Below are 21,812 nucleotides of genomic sequence, written 5' to 3'. Positions count from 1 at the left end.
GACATTGAATATCACCATACAGGTTATTGGTGACAAAGAATAGGAAGAATTCAAGGAAAGACACCATAATGGTGAAACTGAGATGAATTCAAAATCCTTATCCAAAAAAACTTTCCAATGTATTGAAATAAACCAATGCTGAAACCTGTATTTCTTGTTGCTCATGAAGAGGAAATAGTTAAGTGTTGTTTTGGTGACAAGCTCTGATCTGTCTAGCTCCATGTAAGCTCTATTTTCTCCCTGCAAAGTAAGAGTGGGGAAATAGACAATAAGCTGAAATAGCTGATTTGTGAATAAAAATTACTGGCACATGTGTTGTCTCCAGCAGAGATATTCTGAATAACTTTGAAGAAGGCATCTCATCTCCAAATTGAGAGATGCAGTTTTACACAACTGGTTGACAGACATAACTGACCTTTTTGTTTCATATTTGACTGATCTATCTGTCTAGTTTTTCTCTGCTCTTTTGTGATCTGTGAGCTCTGTTGCAGAGGTTATATAGGTATTTCTTTGGTAAAGCCCTTCCAAGATTTCAGCTTTCAATGGAAAGCTCAAAGAGGTAATTAAATCTTATTGATGCTAATGCTGTAGTCTGTTAAACATAAATTATCTGCAATTTGTCCATTAATTTTCATCTGTAGCTCTGTTATATACTATGCAGAGTCATAGATTTTAACTTGTTCAACAGAAATAATATTTTCCACAGAGGCAGTCTCTGTCATCTTAATTTAATTGAATTTATTATGATTTCTGAGTCTCATATTTGCATTTTAGTTGAAGAAGTAAAACTATTTTACTGCCGAAACCCAGTTGAAGAGTATATGAAACATCTCAGATCATTACTTACTATTGAGGTCAAACTTTGCTAATATCTGAAAGACGAAGATAAGGAGTTTCTGAACATTTCCAGAAGAGTAGTCTAGGTCTAGGTCTTTTAATTAAATCAGTCTGCATTAGGTATATCCTCCAAAAACTGCCTGGGAGGGTTTCCACAGGTTAGAAACTGAACTAACAATTTATGTGGAGGCAAAGAAAGGCAGTGAAGCAGCAGAGAACTCTGTGAAACCAATTGGCAGTGAGCCATCTGTTAAGCAACCGCAACTACGTCAAAGATATCTAAAAATATACCAGTTGGTTTGGGAACATAATGCCCTAACTCCAATAAAAAGGCACTTTGTAAACAATCAAAAAAGTGCTTTAAAATCAATTGCATTTATTCATATAGCAATGAAATATAAGAGGTACTTATCTTATAGACATTGTTAGTAAATCCTAAATAATTAAATTGTTTGTCCCTACTTCTCCTCTTTGGAGTAGAAACTAGCATTTTGCATTTTATTTCAATCCCATTGCCTCCTTCCGTGGCTTCCCCATGTCCTGACTCTGTCATGTCTTGTCTTCCCTTTTTGCTTCTCCTGAGTTTCTCCCTCATCTATTTTCTATCCAAGATGCCTTGGGCAGTCTTTCTTTGTAGAACCATAGAATGGTTTGGATTTGAAAAAAATCCTCAGGTTCCAACCTCCTTTCTGTTTCCCATCCCACTCACTTCATTCACTTGCTCTCACGCTATTCTCATTTCCCCCTTCTGAGAATCCTACTGCTTTCCTGCAATTCCACCTTTCCACTTTAGCTTCCTTCTTCCCACATTCCCTTCTCCTATCTAAACTACAGACCTTGCCTTTCTTTGCAAGCTCCAAGCTGGACTTTCTGCATTTCTGTCTTTCTCCTCAACTCTGGTTTTTCCTTTCAAGTACTTTTGTTTCTGTGCAACTCCTCTTTTCCACCTCTCTCTTATATGCACCTGTCTTCTTTGTACTACCAGCTTATCCATCAGAAACTGGGGACACTTTTTGGTGTTGTTTTAGTGTTTTGCTCCAGTATTTTCCACCTACCTGAGTCATAAGCCTCAGGTTTGAGAATCAGTGTAAAGCTTCAGTCCTGATTAAGGCATCAGTGTGACAGCTCTGAATGAAATATCATCATTTTTCCCTGCATCTGCCCAACGGTGTCATCACTGCTGTTGTAAGAGAGCCGAGGGCAACAGCCTTGATTTGTGATTCATTCTGTGCCAACACTATGGCCCCCTGCAGCGGGCAACAGCTGGCTGATGGTGAGACTACCAACAAAAGAATTGCCCATGAAACAAGGTTGAACAGTCTTAATTCAGCCTTGCTAGAGTACTGGTAACATGTGAAGGTTCTGAGTCACTGATTCCTTAACAGTTCCCACAGAGGCAGGAATTGGTAGCTGACAGTTAACTCCTGAACTGGACACAGATGAAAATCTACATTTGATATCTCTCTTCCACCCTTCCTTCACACAAAAACTACTGAGAGAAGTACAAAAAAACCTGGCCACCAGCACTTTGGTGCATTGTTAGCTGAAACACACAGTTGTTACAGATTGAAATATTGCTGATTTCATTCATCTACATATAGCTAATTTAGAGTGTGCTTCCCACTGTGATGGTGATTTCAGTTCCTGATCAGGGCACATGTTAAGTTATGTTATTTGAGGACATCCCAAAAGTGGACTATACAGCGACTGATTTCAAGAGCAGATGTCACTGTAACAGTAGTTTACTTAGCAGCAGCTTTTTTTGGTTGCATCCATCCAGTCAGGCTGCAAACATGAAAACAGGAAACATTTCCCTATTTGTAGAGGTCCATCTGCAGTAATAAATATAAGCATATATATTTTGAAACAACCATTTTTAGAAACCTGTGTTGAGGATTGTACTGCTGCTTGGGCTTTATGCCCTTTCAGATTTTGTTGCTTAGTCTATACATTTTTAATAATCACATTGCCTGCTAGCAGTGACATTTTGTGAAGGTCATTTTTCTTATGAAGTTGGAGAATGGACTTGAATTTCATTGAAGGACTCCCTGAGCTGCAGGATCGTTGTTTATGGACTGTCTTGCGTCTTGTACTACCTTTGAAGCCTGCTTAGAATTTTAACTAATGATATCTTCAAAGTGTCACTGTGCTCAAGGGCAGAAAATAAATCTCAAAATACACTTTATATTTAAAAACAGTTTTGAATACCTTTGAAGCATGGTATTAACTGAAATGAAAAGGCACAGATACAGACTTTCTATGTATGCACATACAGAGAATTACATGTTTCACTGACCTTTTCATGGTCTACAAAGTGTCTCTTCATTGCAATGCCATTACCTTCTATATTATAGAAATCATCAGGTCTGTGGATGTCTTAAGAATTTTTAATGTAATTGATGATTTTATATCTCAGCAGGTATCTTAAGGTAATCTCACTCCATGGAGGAGTTTTATTTTTGTCTATATCACTCCAAGCTCACTTCTTCTTATTTTCCCTGTGTAAAATGCTGTCACTGTGTTTATATGACTTTTCTGTTTCTGTGTAGAGGATGGCAGATCCAAAAACCAACATGCTATGCTTGAAATACAGCAGACTGTGGTGTCAGCTACTAAATTAAAATTGCTTGGTCTTTTATAAACCGAAGTTCCAGTTTCCTGTAACTGAGCACATAACAAGTTTGCTTATTAATAAAGTACTCAAAGATTTACATGATAGCAGTATCTGATGTCTTCTAATACTGATATGAATTTACAATTAATTAATATTCTGATATTCCTTTAAAAAAATGTCAAAAGCTAATGACCATGTTTGAGAATATGGCAATTTGAATATCCGTACTCTTGATGGCTTTTGTTTTTCTGTTTTATTTATTGCTTCATGTAAGCACCCTTACATGTAAGAGTTCTTCTTTCAGGGACACTGTTGGGGTAATTCTGTCATTTTCCTTCTCTAGGACTTTAGTTTTATGTTTGTAATTAAGAGCTTAGTACAGTAAGAAAAGTACAGGTGTGTGATTTATAATGGAATCTTCCCCACAAAATAATTTGCCTGGTTTTTGTCTATATCAAACTGCCAAGGAAATTCATTTTATTCAGGGTGTCCTTATATTTAAGATTTTCTGTTTTGATAGTTGTATCATGAAAGCATTGTAGTTTGTGTGTATGTTATGGCATGGATTTCATAGTTCTATGACCATTGCTACCAATTTAGCTGTGCTGAATAAGTTAGAATCTTGTTTCAGAGCATGAAGTGATATGATCCACTGAACAGCAGCTGCTGTGGGGGAGATGAGGAGAGGATAGGGCTGTAACCTGTCTCGAAGATGTTGTGTCCTCAGTAAAGGTAGATGTTGGGAGACTGGACAGATTGTGCATTTGAGAAAATTTGTGTTAGGAAGTAAAGACAGAGGGTTGTGCATGATTTTCTGTCTGATTCCCTGTTTGGGAAAAAGACTAAAAAGACAAAAATTTTCAGACTCTGCTTCCAGACTTCTCAATGCCCACTGCGTATGGACTGCTTATGAATAAAAGCCACCAGCCTGTTTGGAACTGCTGTTTTGCTGACATGATCAAAAGGGAAGGCCTCAGCCTCTGGCCATTATCATTACCATTTTACTATTTTCCTGCCTGCCTGCTACATGGGCTTCCCTTTGCAAATTTTTTTTTCTATCTTCTGCACAGACTGATTCATCCTTCTCATGCCTGGGAAAATCTCAGCAGGAAAATGCACAAGATTGATGAGGAAGAGAAGGCAGTTACATTGGTCTTTTCTTTGCTTATTCTCAGTTTTTCCTTTCTGATCGAGGCAGCTGTTATTTCTGTGGTGTTGGTTAACACTTTTTATATTTATAGGGTCCTGACTTTTATAACTTTCTATAGGAATCTTCACAGTGCTGCTAACATTCCTTCATCCCAACTCCTTATCTTTCCCTATTTTACACAACCAAGAGAAAATTCTGCAGCACATTTCAGTTAAGAATTTAGCAACGACATTTCTTGGCAGAAAAAAAAATGAGGAGATATTCCTACCCAATTTTTAGCTGGTTTCATTTTTTTCTTATCCTTACACTTGTTCACTCAGTTTGCTATTTAATCTTTGATTGCAGGCCACTAAAGAAGTAATAGAGCGAGAAGCCCCGGGGATGGCCCTGGCAATGCTGATGGGATCACTTAATGTTACACCTCTGGGCATGCTCTCTAGGTAAGACTGCTTCCTTCAAAACAGGAGGTGAACTCTTTCCATAGGTTACTCACTGTTATCCAATGGCTGTGCACAAATCATTGAAGGTGATAACTGCCATTGTAGTCAAGACTGTAAGTCTTAACTTCAGAGAAGGGACCACAGAGAAGGGACCAAATTCAAATAATGGTAATTGCATTGTCTCATTAAATTCCCTTTGTTGTCTCTGTTAGAGACTGTATCCTCCTGTATTTTCTGTGCCACGTTATTTGTAATATTGATGCACACTCTTAAATAGCTGTCTTTTCATTCTAGAATTGTGGTGGTTTTGGGGTGAGTGAAGAATTTCTCTGGATGTTGTTCATCAAGTATTAAAATGCTTTGTTTGGCAAAAAAATCCCTTTAATAAAGACAGATGTTTTGTACTGTCCTACATCTGGAGGAATATCATTAGTTTATCTCTCAAAGCACCTGGAATGCATGCACAATCTGTGTGGTTTTCTTGAAAGCACACACAATACTTTTGCCAGCCATGCAGTTCTTAAGCTCTTTAACTTACTTTTACATGCTCTTTTGAAAATTTTTGGCAGCTCCATTTCTCTCTTGAGCCAGTAGGTCTGATTATTGGCAGCTGATATTTGAGTTTCATGCTGCTGGTTTAGTCCTTTTTTAATCATTGGTTGGTTGCCCTGGACATTTAGCTTCTAATGCTCAAAAACATTTAAAGCAGAGTAGAAGAGCTGAGAAGATGTCTACTAAAGGAGCTGTCTACCAAACACAATTCCACCTCATTTTTATTCCTCTGTGGACACTTTCTTAATACCTTTGTTTTAAATCTACCATAAACTGTAACCCACGTGTGGGATTTGCTGGATTGAGTTTGTGCTCTGTAAGCTTGACTACTGCACCTGGGGTAAATGCACACATTTCTTTAATTCAGGCTCATCTTTGTGCTGCAGTAGAGATTCCTCAGCTACCTGGAATTCTTTCTAAACTGAGGGTACATAGTGTGAAAGAAGGCATTATAAAAAAAGAGAGGCTAGGAGTCAGGCAATACTCAAACTGCCAGTTGAAAACAACACTTCAGGCTGGCTTGAGTATGAATTCAAAAGTTCATTTAGTGGCACAAAGGTGATCTCTGTGCTAATTACTTGAGAGCATTGTGACAGCTTGTGGAAATACTTGTTGCCCTGCTAAAAAATGCCATGCGACCAATAAATGATATTAATCACTGAGAATTATTTGTATAAGAGAAAATCCAAGGAAGTTGGCTACCCAATAAGCCATGTCCTTTGGCTCAAAATTCTTGCTAATGCCACAACTAGAAATTATTTTCTTTTCTGTTCTGTCTTTACTTATAGCTCATGTTTTTATTCAATAAAGAGACTATTACACAGTTTATCTAAACTGTAACCTCCATATCTTCATGGTTTAGTTTTGCCTTTTACATTTTTCTTGTCCTTATATCCCAGCCTTGTGTTTTTCATCCTGGCTTTTGTAAACAATGGAAGCAGTCTTTACAACCTCAAGACAAAATTCTGCAATTTAGTTTCTCTTTTTTTTTTTTTTTAATATTTAGCTAAAATGTTGAATAGTCAAACTCTAGACAACAGAAAGCATTCAGCACTTGAGTGTTCAGCCTTACATCAACACCAAAGAAATTTCTAAAAGACAAAAAAAATAAAATAAAAACTTCCATCTTTGATAGTTGGTCTTGCCCCTCTTGAGGGAGAGGGGAACACTATTATGAAGAATTATATATGAATTGCATAAGTACAATTTTCATTTGAGAATTACTTCCTTCTCTGCTTTTCTTATATTTAATCTTTAAATAAAAAGGACATATTTGAATTAATGCAACAAACACAACTTAGTATTTTTACCTGGCCAGGGACGTAATGTTTGACACAATCAATTACACCGCAAAGGAACCATGTGTGTATGACCAAATAGGGACTGTATCAAATCATTTGTTGGGTGCAAGTAAACAGTGAAATTAAGGGAGCTACATAGATCTCAATAAAGGTGGAAATCTAGCAAGTGTTTACACTATCAAATTAATGTTAGACCTTGTCAGTCTTGTTTTATGCTTTTTCAGCTCAGCTTCTCCCAAGTTCTTTTATGAGAACATAATCAGCAAATATATTGGAAATTAGGTTTACAAAATCTGATAAATCATAGAATTTATCTTAAATGCTTTCCTTTTGTTTTGATCATGGTGATAGTTGCATGCAAGAATTTCAGTCTGTATTTGTTTCATTTCAGGCCTGTGTGTGGAATCAGAGGGAAAACTCTCATAATTAATCTTCCAGGTAGCAAGAAAGGATCACAGGTAAGAAATGTTCTTACTGATCTGCTAGGAAGGAACCATGATGAGCACTTCTCCTTGTTTTGAATGGTAGAAAGTGCCCAGTATAACAGATTTAACAAAAGCTAATTGAAATGCATATTCATGTAAAGTTAGCACACCATCACTCTTAGCCAGGGACCTACAGCTCCAGTCTGACTGCAGGTGCTATGCGACCAGGACAACAGCGCAGGAGAGCACTCACGTGAGCAGCCAGTGCTAAGGAAGAGTCTCACGATCTCTTACACTTTCCCTTTCTTCTCTGGTTAGCTGTATCTTATCTCTGGGTTGTCTCCAGCTTCCAAGAAATCATTGTTTTCCACACAGAAGTTAGAGGAATGCGTATTATATGGTAGAACTTGCTGGAGCATTTGCAGTTTTGATCAGCAAGAGGGAAGAAAGGGAATATAATTTTGAAGAGTTTGGAATGTTTTTGAATCTTCTCAATATGGGTATAGCAGACTCTTCATTCTTTATACAGTTTGTTTTCTTCCTGCATTTTGCTCCATTGGATGGACAAGGTAGAATTCTTGTCTTTATTCATGCTTTCTGTCTGACAACCTGATACAAAACTGTTGAGGAAGGTCCCCCATCAATCACAAGAATCTATTTCTTCAGGGCTCAGACTACATCTGGCCTTGTTAATAAATGTCTTTACCTGTGGCCCCTAAGAAATGCACACCTGGTACACATCTCCTGAACCTGTAGTGTCCAGGCACAGAGCAGACCGTACTGATGTGTTTAGGAGCACAGCCCTGAAGTCACTGTTTCTTGAAAGACTTCTGTCTGGAGAAGCAAAAACAACATTTATGTGGGCTGTCACCTGGAAGTTGAAGAGGAAATGTTTTGAATAGTATGATCTTAAGCAGCCACCATAGGTTTTCAGGTACATGCTCGACATGTTTCAGTTCAAGGACTCAGTGTGAGCCCTCCTGTGATTCTACCATTCCTCACAGTGTTTCTGGAAATCTAGTGAGACTGTAATTTAAAGGAAATTTAAAAGTCTTCAAAACACACAATAGGTATTGGAGGATGGTGAGGTAGGAGTATGCCTTCTTGAAGTTCTTCCAGTCATACATGGGAAATCATATGTATGTACATGTGTTTAATATAGCAATGGCCCCCCATTTTGAAGAAGTGATGCAACAGTAAGAAGGTTATTTCACAGGTAAATACTTATTCTGCTGAATTAGGAGAGAGATGAAATAGCCTACAATTTCTAATGGTTTTTGTGTTCAGGAGCACTCCTAACCCACAGAAGCAATTGTCATTTTCTGTCCTGAGGCAATCAGACTTTGAAGATAGGTAAATTGCAGAACGTGAATGAGGAAAATAAATTAAAAAAGTATTGATAAGTATTTAACAATAGATTGATGTAGAGTAAGTAATAAAAAAGGTAATTCTGCTGGAAAATAAAAAAGCCATATGATTGCATCATACAAGCAAGCTTCTGCTGAACTGATTTTTATTTGTTGCTGTCATGATGATGGCTCTGTCCTGTAATGATTTCTTTTGGTGTGAGACATCTGTAAAGTCTCAGATTTTAGCAAAGACTTTTAAGATGAAGAGTGAAGAAAACTGGTCCATAAAAAGCTGAATTTCAAGAACCAAAAAAGACAGATTGTCACCTGGAATTTCCTTCATTTTTCTCTTTCACCACTTGCTAATTTCTTTTCCATTTTATAAATACAATCACATGAGAAGCTTATGTAAAGCTATGAAATTGCAGCAGTATACATATTTCTTTAATAAAATATTAATGGAAAATGACAGCAGTGTAAATGCTTCATCTCAGAAGTGGACTGCATGCCAAACATGTTTTCACCAGAGAACATTTGTATGGCATGTACCATTGAATCCAGATCTGCAGAAATCTTCCATTTTTGTGTTGGATTTTTTTGTTTTGTTTTGGGGTTTTTTTTTTAGTCTTGAAAAAGATAATTAATATTATGAAAGAGGGCAAAGTGTGAAATGACCAGATGTTTATTAAATCTTTGACATTTTATAATTGTAGTAAAATTTTCCTAAAACAATGAGTTTCATAGTAACATGAGCTTTTAGAGGACTTACTGGGAATCTGCATTAAACTCAAGCCAGCAAGGCTTTTATTTCAGGGCTTGGAGTGGGGAACATGCTTCTCTAATTAGTCAATTATTAGTGTACTTTTTCAGTTATTGGTCAGTTCAGAGATTGTTGTTCTTGTTTCTCACTGGAGATCTGCTCCTTTGCTAAAGTAATGATGGTTATATGCTTCATTATTTTAAACAATTTAAAAAGTAATACTGTGAAGGCACAGTAGCTCTGCGGTTTGAAGTTACGTTATAAGTCATAATCTTTATTATCTTTACAAATATGTTTTAATATACATTCATTATGCACAGCATTTGTGCTCACCTGGTTTACTCCAGTTCTTCACAGTACCAGCTTGAATGTTTAAAGTATTTTTGAATCTGTGAGGTAGTCTGACTTGTCATTTGTTACTTTTAAAGAAGCAACTGAAAAATGTGTTCTTATTTAGAAGCTGTGAGGAAATACAATGCTTGTGAGTCATGTTTAAATTACAAAGTGGGATATATAAACTCCAGTAATTTCTGATGGATTCTCTGCTTTTTATTTTGTTTACATAGTTATGTTTATTTATAGAAAATATTTATTTCATTATCATATTATTAGTATTTCCGGGTACTCTGAAATATCAAAATACATTTTTTAAAACCTTCCTATGCTGGAAGAAAAACTGAAGGGTAACAAAAGGAATAATGCCAGCTTTGTCTGTCAACCTGTGTGTTCCTGACTGCATTGCCATGGCAATTATTTCCTGTAACCCTGCCATCATTTTCCAATACTGAAACGTTTATATGCAGTCTGCTCAAACAACGTAAGAAAACTTTTTCTTGTGATGCCTTGGAGAAGAATAAAAGACAATAGTCACAAATTGAATGAGATAGCTTTCAGATGAAAAGAAATGGAAAACCAAAACAAAAAAAAAAAGCCCAACACTTCGAGGGTAATTAAGCATTAAAGCATGTTGTCAACAAGTGTTGTGGAGTCTCTGTTCTTGGATTGTTTTTCAAGACTTTACTGAATAAGCCTTATGAAGCCTGATTTTCATACTGACCCTGATCTGAGCAGGCAACTGTGGCACATCACATCCTGAGGTTTCACTTTGATTTGATGAAGTACCAGTGTATTTTAGAAGCATAGATAGCTATACATGGTAGCTATATGTATGCCCATTATGGAACAAGGTCTTTGCACTTTTGCTTTCTCCAGCCATATAAAATAAACTCTCTAATTATAGAATTTCTAAGATTATAGAACAAGGAGACCTTTGGAAAATAGCTTGTTTATGTAGGTTTTTTTAGTTACATGGCATTCTAATGATATCAGCATAGTTTGTCATTCTTCCAGTATATAGAATAAGTCCATGAATAAAAAAGGATCTAATTATATAAAAGTAGAATTATGGAAACCCTTATGAATTGTTCTGTAATTGTGAGGGAGCATAATAGGAAAGATTTGAAGTTAATATCCCTGCAGGGATAAAGTTAATGTTTTTCTTCTGCGATTTTGTAGCATTCCGCCAGTTGCTGTGAACTGTTTTCTGTATTACATGTTCACAGAAATGTAACTCTTGTTTTCAGTTAGCTACATTGCAATAGCCCTGTTGTGCAATTTACTGCACTTGATTGAGAAAAGGCAAAAATGTATAGAATAGTCACTAGATCTGTTTCTGAGTTCATTTATCTTTTAAGAGCAGTTGCATAGGACATGGTAGGTTTTATTTATGATCAGGTGAAAAGAGGCATCTAAATCCCAAAAGTATTTAAAGAATAAAGTCATATTTGCATGTGCAGGTAACTTTTCATAGTGGTTCCTCTTCTCGTTCTGCATAGGAATGCTTTCAGTTTATACTGCCAGCCCTACCTCACGCCATTGATCTCTTGCGGGATGCCATTGTAAAAGTAAAGGAGGTACACGATGAGCTTGAAGATCTACCTTCACCACCACCCCCTCTTTCTCCTCCTCCAACCACCAGCCCTCACAAACAGACAGAAGACAAAGGAGTGCAGTGTGAGGAAGAGGAGGAAGAGAAGAAGGATAGTGGAGTTGCCTCAACAGAGGACAGTTCTTCGTCACATATAACAGCAGCAGCTATTGCAGCTAAGGTGAGTCTGGCTTCTTTCCTTAAGAGACCTTTTGGTTTCTGTCTCAGGCACTTTCCACCAATATCCATTTGCATGTTAAGACTATATATTGATGTCTTTGTGTCAAACAGATGTATTTCAGGTACATTTTGTAGATGTAGAGCTTCATAAAAATATATGAATTCTATTTCGGTAGGTGACTTCAAATTCCAGTGGGAGAAATACAATTTGTTATCTTAATGTTAACATATGTTTTATGATACCCTTGTGATGTGGCAGACTGGTTTTAGTTACATGACTTATTTTAATTCATAGTATTCACACACCTGAACATGCAAAGTCCAGTAGGCAGCATGCTAAGGAATCACAGCAAAATTTTGCAACCCATAATATCTAATTTGAAATTAAAATTTTCATTTCTGAAAACAGTGATAAAAGTGTGACAGACAGGTAACAAACAATTCAAGTAATAAACTATCCAGTTTACTGTATTCCAGTGTGCATGTCTGCATAAGAGATGTGAAATTCTGCCAACAGACTAAATTTCATAATGTTTCTATAGCCTTGCTCTAACCAGTAATCATAGATCAGCATTACTCTAACTAAAATAAATTGGAGACTCCAAAAGAAAAAAATGAGGTAATACTTGTAAATAATTTCAATTCAAATTTTAAATATTTTCCAAGAACTATTGTGCAATTTGAAGCAATATATAAATATTTGCCTCAGTTTTATGTGTTCAGTTTTCAAATGGAAAGTTAATGTATCCCTGTGTGTTTGGAAACAGTTTCCAAACTGCTTTGTTCTATATCTGCTCTACAAGTTGTGCTTTTAATTCCTATTATGAGAATTGAAAGTCTAAGTAACTCAAAATTATATTAAACATTTTCTAAACCAATGCAGCAGCATCCTAACTCCAGAAATGTGAATTCAGGTGTGAGACATCTTGACATTTCTAAGACAGCTGCAGCTGGAGATCATCTCCCAATATACAGAAAATTCTGATTACATATGTCTTTGCAGGGATGAATTAAGGTAATTACAATTTGCAAGTATCAATTTTTATTAATGCAAATTTTAAATTGTTTCATTTCTTTTGATGCAGGCAAAGATAAATAATGTGTGCCATTTTTAAAGGCAGGATATACCTGAGATCTCAACTGGCTGTGTTCATATGAGCTTGGCATTTCAGTGTCACAGCTGTTTTCACCTCATTCATTTTTGGTCATTTGCTTGTACGGTTTCATGTTTTCCTGCCGCTGTGTTCATAGCTGTTATGTGTTGTGCATTAGAAGCATCCATCCTATACCAGTCCAGCTGTTATCATGGCTAAAGGTCAACAGCCCATCCCTGGTCTCATCAGTCATTGCCATCACGCAGCAGGCAGTGCAGGAGAACTGGTAAGAGACACTTCCAAGAGGCTTTTGCACTAACACTAACCAAAAATGCTCTGCCTGCCTCCCAGTCTATGTATGAACAGAGTGTTGTTTATTTTCTTCTAACAAAGACATATCAGTGATATCTTTGAGAGCACATGTTACAGAAAATATCTGTGTAAGATAAAGGGCTAAACAAGGTAAAGGGCATGTGTGTTGCCACTTTGAATCATTTAGCTGCTCAGATAATAATTGCTATAAAGCCTCTGTTTCTGATTAGTCATTGGCTTTATCATCTAATATACTCAATAATTGAATATAATTAAAATAATCTCCCCAAATTACTGCTTTAGAGCTGTGAAATGGTAACTTTTCCTCTTCGTCTTGTTTTGCTGCTTTTTTCTCAGGAGTTTTTTTTGCCAACACAATACAACGTGCACTGGGTGTTCATAGTTTGCTTTCATCATTTGCAGTTTCTGCCTTACTTTTGTTTTCTGTGTAGAAGTAGAATTTCTCAAAAACAGAAGAATTCAGGAGTCAGGAAGCAGTGGATTTATTATAAATTACTGGGTTTTAGTGAATAGTAGAAAATGGTTTCATTGAATGGTAAAAAAGGACTTGCTCCCTTAGGCAAATAGTAATTTAAACCATCAATCAAATAGCCTAACACCTTTGTATTTAAAACTTGTGTCTCCAGAAAAGTCACTTAGGAAGGGTGAAGACTTTGAGGTTCACACACCTGATGATAAAGCTATATAGTACATATACATACATACATACACCCATTTATTGCAGTGGTACTTTTTGGAGTTGAGGTTGCTAAACTAGAATTTGAACCGTGTTCTTCAGCAGAACAGTTAATTTAGCCTCTATGAAGAGCACTGTTAAACTGTCATATATGTTCCTGTGGTTTTTTGCAGAGTACTCTTGAGCTATTGTTTTATGCATTCTATAATGCAAATCAGATCTTCAAACTCAGAGCAGAAAGTTTTTTGGCAGGTTATTGGGTTTTTTAAGCTGTCCTTTCTGTATGTTTTTAAGACATTCTTTTCTATTGTATAAAAGTCATAGTAATTGCCACCTACAGATTGTTTTCTTACCTCACCATCATTGTCAATCTTTGTTTCAGTTCTGAGAAAAATAAAGAACTCACATCTTTAACTTTTTCCCCCTCTTGTTAATGCTCTTGTCAAAGTTCTCTAATATGAAAGCACAAATATTTAAACCAAAATAAAAGTATGTCAGAGAAAGGCCAGGTCAGATAAAAATTGTGGAAGCAATGGTTATGGTGAATATCTTTGTCTGTAACTTCATTCCTCATTAATTTCTGTCTTTGTCAGTATGTTACAACAGGTTTTCCACTCCAGCTAGTGCAAACAGAAACTGTTTTCACTAAGAGCTAAGAATTTTATTGTACCACATTTAAAGTTTTGAGATCTCTGCTCTGTCTTTAATTATTTGAAACTGAAAAATGAATAAAAAATATTAGGGAGACAAATCATAAATGCTCAGTGTGACTCAGTGCAAGTTAAAAGAACAATCTGTCCAAAATGCAGTAATATTCCTGCCTTCTTTATTTCAAGTTTCTGTGCACCAGGACACACAGAAATTTCTCATGGGTTTATTAACCTTTTTAACAGAGTTAACTAGAAGTTGCCTTGATTAGAGACTTGCATTGCCTAAATTTAATTTTTGAATAATAAAATTCAAAAACTCTCCAAATGTAGGTGAGAAAAATGAGAAATTCCCCATGTCACATTATATTTTTATGTGTGCCTCCAGAGAGGCCTGTAGCTTTTGCAGCACAAAGCTTAGGCTGAGAATTTTTGTAGCTGAAATAATGTCTTCATGGAATGAAGAGTATTTACTCACTGCATGACATTTCATGTGAGAAATTTTCTCACTGCATGATGTTTCTTTAGAGGGGTTCAGTAAATTTCTAGCAAATGGTTTTCTCTTCAGAATATTGCCCCCTACTTAGTGAATGGAAAGTCTGCCTTCCATAGCCATGGTAGAAATCAGTGTTGGTCATTGTTGGGTTTGAAACAAAGGTTTACAAGGAAGCCGTTATTTTCTTATTGCTTCCTGTTGTAGTATGTTTGATTCATAATTTTTTTCAGGACAACTAGTATGTTCTGTGCCACTTCAGTTAGAAGGTGGCCTTATATATTTGTTAGGTATTTGTGACTGAAATTAGGAGAGTATGCCATTAACCACTGCCAAGCACTGAGTATGAGGAGGTGCAAACTAAGGAGTGGGGTATTCCTATGTTTTTGTAGTAAGGTTTTGAGTAAATTTTACATACAGTGTATTTTTTGCTATTAATTCCATCTCTCTTCTTTTTAAGATTCCAGAATCCATCATCTCTCGAGGTGTTCAGGTTCTCCCACGTGATACAGCCTCCCTCAGTACTACTCCTTCAGAATCTCCTCGTGCCCAAGCCACCTCTCGCCTCTCCACTGCATCCTGCCCAACACCAAAAGTAAGTACATTTATGCCTTGCCAGCTCCACACTCAGCCCTGTAATCTATCAGATTAATGTATTGCCTCTGCTGAACAAGGTTGGTTCGCATGCAAGGGTTGTGTCATTCTACCTAACATAATAATATAAATGCCAGACAGCGTAGCTCCTTCCATGTGTACTGTTGCACGGTTTAACCTGTGGGTCCACCAGCACCTAATGGTTACTGAAGTTTCATGTTATCTCTTGCAATGCTGATCATTAATATGAAATTGTTAGCACATTGAATGTATTTAGTATCCCCTCAGTATCCCCAGGAACATAGATAATCCTGCCACTGAGTAACAACATTAAGCAAATAGTATTTTGTCAAAAAGTATGTGCAAATTTCTAGCCTGGGCTGGGGCAGATCTGTGCCCCACTTTATTACTGTTCAGTTTAAGACTTTCAAACCAACTGGCTATGCTCAAACTTAGATATTTGCTGCCTGACATTTGGAAACAAAAAACAGCCAAAATTAAATAGAAAGAAAGTTTTAATGCCAACCTTGTGGGATTATTATTCAGTTCTTAGTGATTAGACTATCCTATTTAATCATTGAGGTGAACTCTATATGTTTACTTTTTATCAAGCTTTAAATAGCATACATCAAAAACTAAGCAAATTGACCAGTGGCAAGGTGTGCAATGTTTGCATTCAGCAGAATTCCTTTCAGCAAAGAAAACTGTCTAAATTTGCTTTGTGCGTTCACATCACAAAGATCTTTCTGTGGCACCAGATGCTGACATACTAATAAACCAGTAGCAGATGGCAAATAATAACATTCTTCCTTATCTAACTCATGATCCTTGAAGATTATTCTGCTTGCTAAAATGATTGCCAGCATCTGCTAGTTCTTCTCTCCTACTGTCTCATTCTTTTCTGTAAGCAAACAAGATTTATGGGCAACCACCCATTGAAATACTTCAGTTTAATCTATGGGATTGTTTTATGCAGTAGTTATCTTTACTGTAATAGAATCAAAATTAGTTTGATGGACAGCAAACTTGAGCTTCATTATATAGTCTACTTTTCTCAAGATTGTTCAGTGAATTCTATCTGTAAGCATCTCCTTCACTTTTTTCCTAAAATTTGTATCTTGTCTAATGGCTTAAAAATAAAAGCATAGAGCTTTATGCATTACAATGCTCAGAGCAGAAGAACAAGACAAAAGTGCACTGAGCCTTATGCCCGTTGATAAAACAAAATTGTCCAAAGAAAACAAAAGGTGACCAGCAACAGGCATAAATAAGAGACATCTCTACTGAAAAATAGCTCTAGATGATACCTATATATTTTCAGGAAGTTTATCACAAAGGAAAGGAGTAAAGCCTATCTCTTATGAAGCAGAATACAGAATCCTCTAGACTGTCTTAATAGATTCAGAGATTTCAGAAGAAATGTACTAGAAGTTTGAAACAGATTGAAAATTTGAAACTGTGTTTGGGCAATTAGTGGAGATGAGCTCATTTCATAATTAGATCACGCTTTGGTATTTCATGTATGACTGCAAAATCAGGTTTTGTTCAAAATGTGTGAGACCACACCGTTTTCATAACAGAAATTGCCATGCAGCATCTAGGTAGATCAGATTTTCTGTGATGTATTTGATGGTGGTTTGTTACAAGCTGATAAAGGGAAAAGTCAAAAAACACCCAACTGGAAAATAAACTTGATGGGTGATGGCATCTGTTCCTAATACTTAGAGGCTGGATTTTGCACATAAGCTTCTTTACCACTTAGAGAGTTCTTGGTTCATTTTGTGTATTACTTTCAAAAAAACAAAGTAACTACCCATTATCTTTTTGTTCAGTCCTTTACAGTATCCTCAAGTTTTCAAACATCATCTGAATTTATCAAGAAATGTGGTTCATTCAGATTCTTCAATATTGTCATGTGTCTAAATGTCTTCACTTATTCTGTTTTTCCTTCTGGATCCTGGCTTTCTAATAATGCAATATGAATTAAGTTTATACTGGCCTCTTGCCCACACAGTAAGGAGAATAAAAGTAAATCGAACTTCAGCATCCAGGTGATGTTCCAAGGTTGTTTATTTTGCTTCTTTAATCTGCAAGTGTGTATCTTTTCAATAGGCTCATTTTCTGGTTTAGAACTTATTTCAGGGCTCCAAAACATGTAGACATGACATGAAACAAAGATAAGGAAGTGTCAGGTGTAAAAAATTATTTCTTTGGTTATACTTATTTTTGAAGTGGTGGTTTAGCCACAGAGCAAGTGGCACTATATTTCTTTGTCAACTGCATATTCCAGTTTATTTTGTTGTACTGTTTCCTTGTTGCATTTTTTTGTCCTAAGCATACATGAACCCTTACATCTCTCTTACTGAATTTGCTGAATAACAGAAATCTCAGTGTGTCTCAGAAAAAAAAAGTTTCTGCAGTGACATGAGCACCTCTATTAAGTGAATGTAAGTAGCAGGTTACTAAGTAATTCACGAGGATATTGGAGAAAAGGTATGGGAGAAGATGTTCCTATTACTCCTGATTGATCTGTTAGAAGATTTTACCTTTCATAATCATATTTTGAAAAACTTAATGTTGTTTATGTATACAACCAGATCATGTAGACAAAATGCAACATTTAATTGCAAATTTGCTTTATTGTTTACAACTAGCCATCCATGTTTTCTGAAAATCTCTGTTTCTAACAAAGTACTCAATTACAAGTATTGAGTTGGAACCTGGATATTTCAATCAGTCTTCATAAATGTAGTTTCCTGGTAAAAGAAGTAATTCTGTTTCTTGGGACATAGGAACTTTTTGAGACAAATTCCCATTGGGACTGCTCTATGTCAATGATTAGGTACATCCCCAAGACTTCTTTAGCTTTTAATAAATCTCTGTAGGACACCTTTTTGTCTCTAAATTGTATTTGAGTTTTAAACAGAATTGAGCACTGCACAAAGAGCATTTAAACCATATTTGTAGTGGATGGATTCACATGTAGAGGCAATCTAAGTTTTACTCAGAGGATACTGCACTAACAGTCCTCCTTTTTTCAGTCATTCAGCCATAAAGTTTATAGTGGTTCTGACATATTTTTATCTTGTTCAATATAGTTTTGATTATTTAAAAGCTTTATGGCTTTCTTAAAATGGTTAGATGAATTTGCTGAATACTCACATGACAGAAGTTTGGGATGACACAATGTGGCTTACAAGTTTTTCTTGTCATTCCAGTAGCTGCTCAGGTTCTCACTATGTTTTTGTCTGTTTGTGGTCGGCATTTTCATGAAGTAAAATGCAATGTTCTTTTCAGACACAAAAGCAGTAGGGGTACCTAGAGTAAAATAATTTTCAGATCTGATTAATTTTTTGTATATTTTTATTAATGTTGATTCTTGGAGGTTTTTTAAGCTGACAGTATAAAACTTGGTCTATAACTTCAGATAGCTTAAAAGAATATATCCAGAGCAAATGACTGAGTCATTATTTCAAACTTAGAATTTTCTTCTACTCTTCAGGAGCTCATATTAGTATAAAAGAAAATTGCAATTTTCAAGTTGAAGTCTTCACTTCTCCCATATATGAATGATGTAATCAGTATTTAATTTCTGCCAATGTTGTGTGTCAAAGTCAAAGGAATCAGATTTAGAAGACCAAGGACAGATCTTTAATTATCGCCAGGAATTCATTTCAGTGACAAGAGATGTTCAAAGTATTTCACTTTGCAAAATCATCAGTCTCACTGATGTTCAGTTCTTTCACTTCAATGTGCAGAGTTTCGGTGTTATCTTTGATCATTAAGGATCCTAAGGAACCTGTTGCAGTACTTTAAAGATGAGAGTGTGGGTTTTTTCCATGTTGCTACTTTATTCCCTTCACGCCTTACATTTTGCTTAAGAGAAAGTCTCTCTCTACTTTACTTGCTAGTTTTCTGTCCTTTCCCTAGCTATCCGTTGTTTAGTTACAAAACCCTCGGTAGTAAGTTAAATCTTACATATTTGTAGTTGCAATAGATAACTTTTTATTCCTATGTAATGACAGTTTATAAGCTCTATCTCACAGCTAAAATGAAGAAGCAAAAGGTCTAGCAAAACAGTCATCTCACCTATCCACTGCTACATCCATCACCACCTTTGTAAGACTACATTTAATTCTGCTAGTTAGTATTTTTTTCTGTTACTTTCTGTCTCCTATGAAGAACTATTGTCTTTAGCATTCAGAAGTAGACATTCACCTAAAGACCTAATATTCCCCATGTAGAAGGAATGACACATGTAATTTATGTAAAAGCTCCAGTTGCAGAAAATTTCTGAAATTAAATAGCCTAGAAAAACTTAAACTTTTAAAGCTTTTAAAAGCTTTAAACTTTTCTTGAAATAAAGAAATGCTGATGAAAGTTGTTTCTATGACAAAAAGACCTTATTTCAGTAATTTCTCATGCTTACAGTGTTAAATGTGTACATTGACATCCACACAATCAAATTAGTTACAAATAAATGCTAAACTCAGTTAAGATTTATTTTTTCAGTCTAGTGTTTTTTCAATATAGAATTGCTATGTGAAGTAAGCACATTAGCAGATGGGAGCAAGTGGAGTTGGAAAGATGTTTTTGTCAATTATTGTTTTTGCAAATTTTTTCAGTAGAAATATTCAGTATTTATCAGTAAAAGAAAAATCAGGTTCCTCACCAGAAGTTCTTAGCTAACAATAGTTGTTTTTTTTTTCTTCTTGCTTCTTACCACTTCTTCCTAAGGTGGTAATCAAAGTGAAATATGGGAAGTGTGTGAATGTATTTTAAAGTTTGAATGCATACACTAAATTTCCAAGTGAACTTTCTTTCCTTTTTGTTTATGAAGTTTGCATAAGCTGAAGTTTACTATGCCTAGGAACTTGCTTGAGTAAGTAGCAAGTGCTTTGGCATGGCTGTTTAGCTGTGCTTAGGTTGAGAAGCATGGAAAAGTGCAAAGAATGTTCTAAATTGTTAGAATGAGCTACATGGGTGAGATCACACTCCAAGCACTGCAAGGTTTTCTTGCTTTTTCTTGTAAAAATACACACAGATACTTAGATAGTTAAATACTTGTTCTTCCTAAAACTTCCAGTGTTTTCATGATTATTTCTGGGTTTAATTTCCTCGTAGTTTTTTTCAATGCACATTCCAGGATTACAGAAAATTATGTTTAGTAAAAAGAGATGCTAATGGAATGTATATTTGAGTAGAAAGTAGTGATAGTTGCCTTAAAGATGAATCCTGCTTCCTAACGCACATCAATCTACTGTGTCCACCTGGGTTCTTCTCAATACAATGCAGCAGTGGTTCTCAGATCAACTACGAGTCAAGATACCAGAATATTCTCATATAGTCATTACCTTTTTCTCTCATTGTTTAAAGTGTATTGTCTTGGCAAAACACATGGATAATTGGGGCCTAGCAAGTATTATTTTTAGTTTACATTTTGGTTACAAGCCCTGGTAAATGTTAGTTAACAACATGCTAGGACTTCAAAAGTGAGACATTGTAACCAAGGGAGAAGCAGCTTGGTTGCTTGGGATATTAAAAGATCCCTCAAAAACATCATAGTTGTTACTAAAATCCTTTCAAAAATGGAAGATACACTTCTTAGGAAGGTCAAAAACTTCAGGGATAGTCTTTTGGGCATTTTTTGTTAGTACCAAAATAGACCCATCAACAAGTCAACTCTGGAGAGAGTAAGGGGTAAAGTACAGGCTGAATGTTGAATTTCAGTAGAATTAGTTATTTGTCTTAGCCTTATTTATTGAATATGTGTGCTTCAAGTAGTACTTAGTCATAACTGGAGTTGGGATTAAATAGTATAGCAGCACCAAAATATACTTCTCTTCCCTTAGTCATGCTGAAGAACTGTTTATTTTAGAGTAATTGGGAATTAACTTCAGATCCAGAACATCCAGAACAATTCTTGCAGTCACAGAATCAGCTACTTTTCAGACCTTTTATAAAGTGAATCATACAAAGAAGCTCTAAAAAATGCGCAGAATTTCTCTACATTTGTATGTCTTAATAACTAGTTGATATTTATTAAGCTACAGAATTTCATTCTTTTCCTGAGTCCAGGGAAAACTCAAACAGGTCAGAAAAGGTTACTTAGTCTTTCCCTGGAAATACTTTTTCAAGTTGTAACTGTTCTGCATGTGTATTCCTTCAGAAGAGAACAATCTCTCAGTAGATACATCCTGGCTCACACATGCATTGCATGAGTTCTAGTCTCTGTGTGCTAACACTGCATCAGATTGTCAGTTCCTCTGTGAAATATTTTTTTCAATTAACTTTGGGAGCAATTGTTTTCTTATTATGCCATCTTCCATGGCCAAGTGTTTTGTGGGGGTTTTTTTCAAATTCTGGTTACTTCAATTTGTCATTTCTTTAAGATAGGGAAAAGATGTGCATCCTTCTCACATTAGAAGTCTTACCTTTCA

At 35.8% G+C, this 21,812-nt stretch overlaps 1 protein-coding gene across 28 annotated transcripts in view; it reads left to right on the top strand.

The window, feature by feature from the left end:
* GPHN (gephyrin) overlaps nt 1-21,812 on the top strand; it is a 264,585-nt gene that overhangs the window by 155,545 nt on the left and 87,228 nt on the right. For 17 of the 28 annotated variants that reach the window (XM_015630244.2, XM_033515120.1, XM_033515128.1 and 14 more), the window contains 5 exons: nt 4,947-5,041; nt 7,286-7,352; nt 11,264-11,536; nt 12,808-12,915; nt 15,239-15,373. In XM_015630244.2, coding sequence (XP_015485730.1) covers nt 4,947-5,041; nt 7,286-7,352; nt 11,264-11,536; nt 12,808-12,915; nt 15,239-15,373 — 678 coding nt within the window. The remainder of the gene's footprint in view (nt 1-4,946; nt 5,042-7,285; nt 7,353-11,263; nt 11,537-12,807; nt 12,916-15,238; nt 15,374-21,812) is intronic. The other 11 variants (XM_033515109.1, XM_033515125.1, XM_033515127.1 and 8 more) reach the window with 1 other exon arrangement.

The sequence above is a fragment of the Parus major genome, chromosome 5, assembly GCF_001522545.3.
Source record: "Parus major isolate Abel chromosome 5, Parus_major1.1, whole genome shotgun sequence".
NCBI lineage: Eukaryota > Metazoa > Chordata > Aves > Passeriformes > Paridae > Parus > Parus major.
Note: the sequence above shows the minus strand (reverse complement) of the source record. Positions and strands in the feature narration are given on the sequence as shown.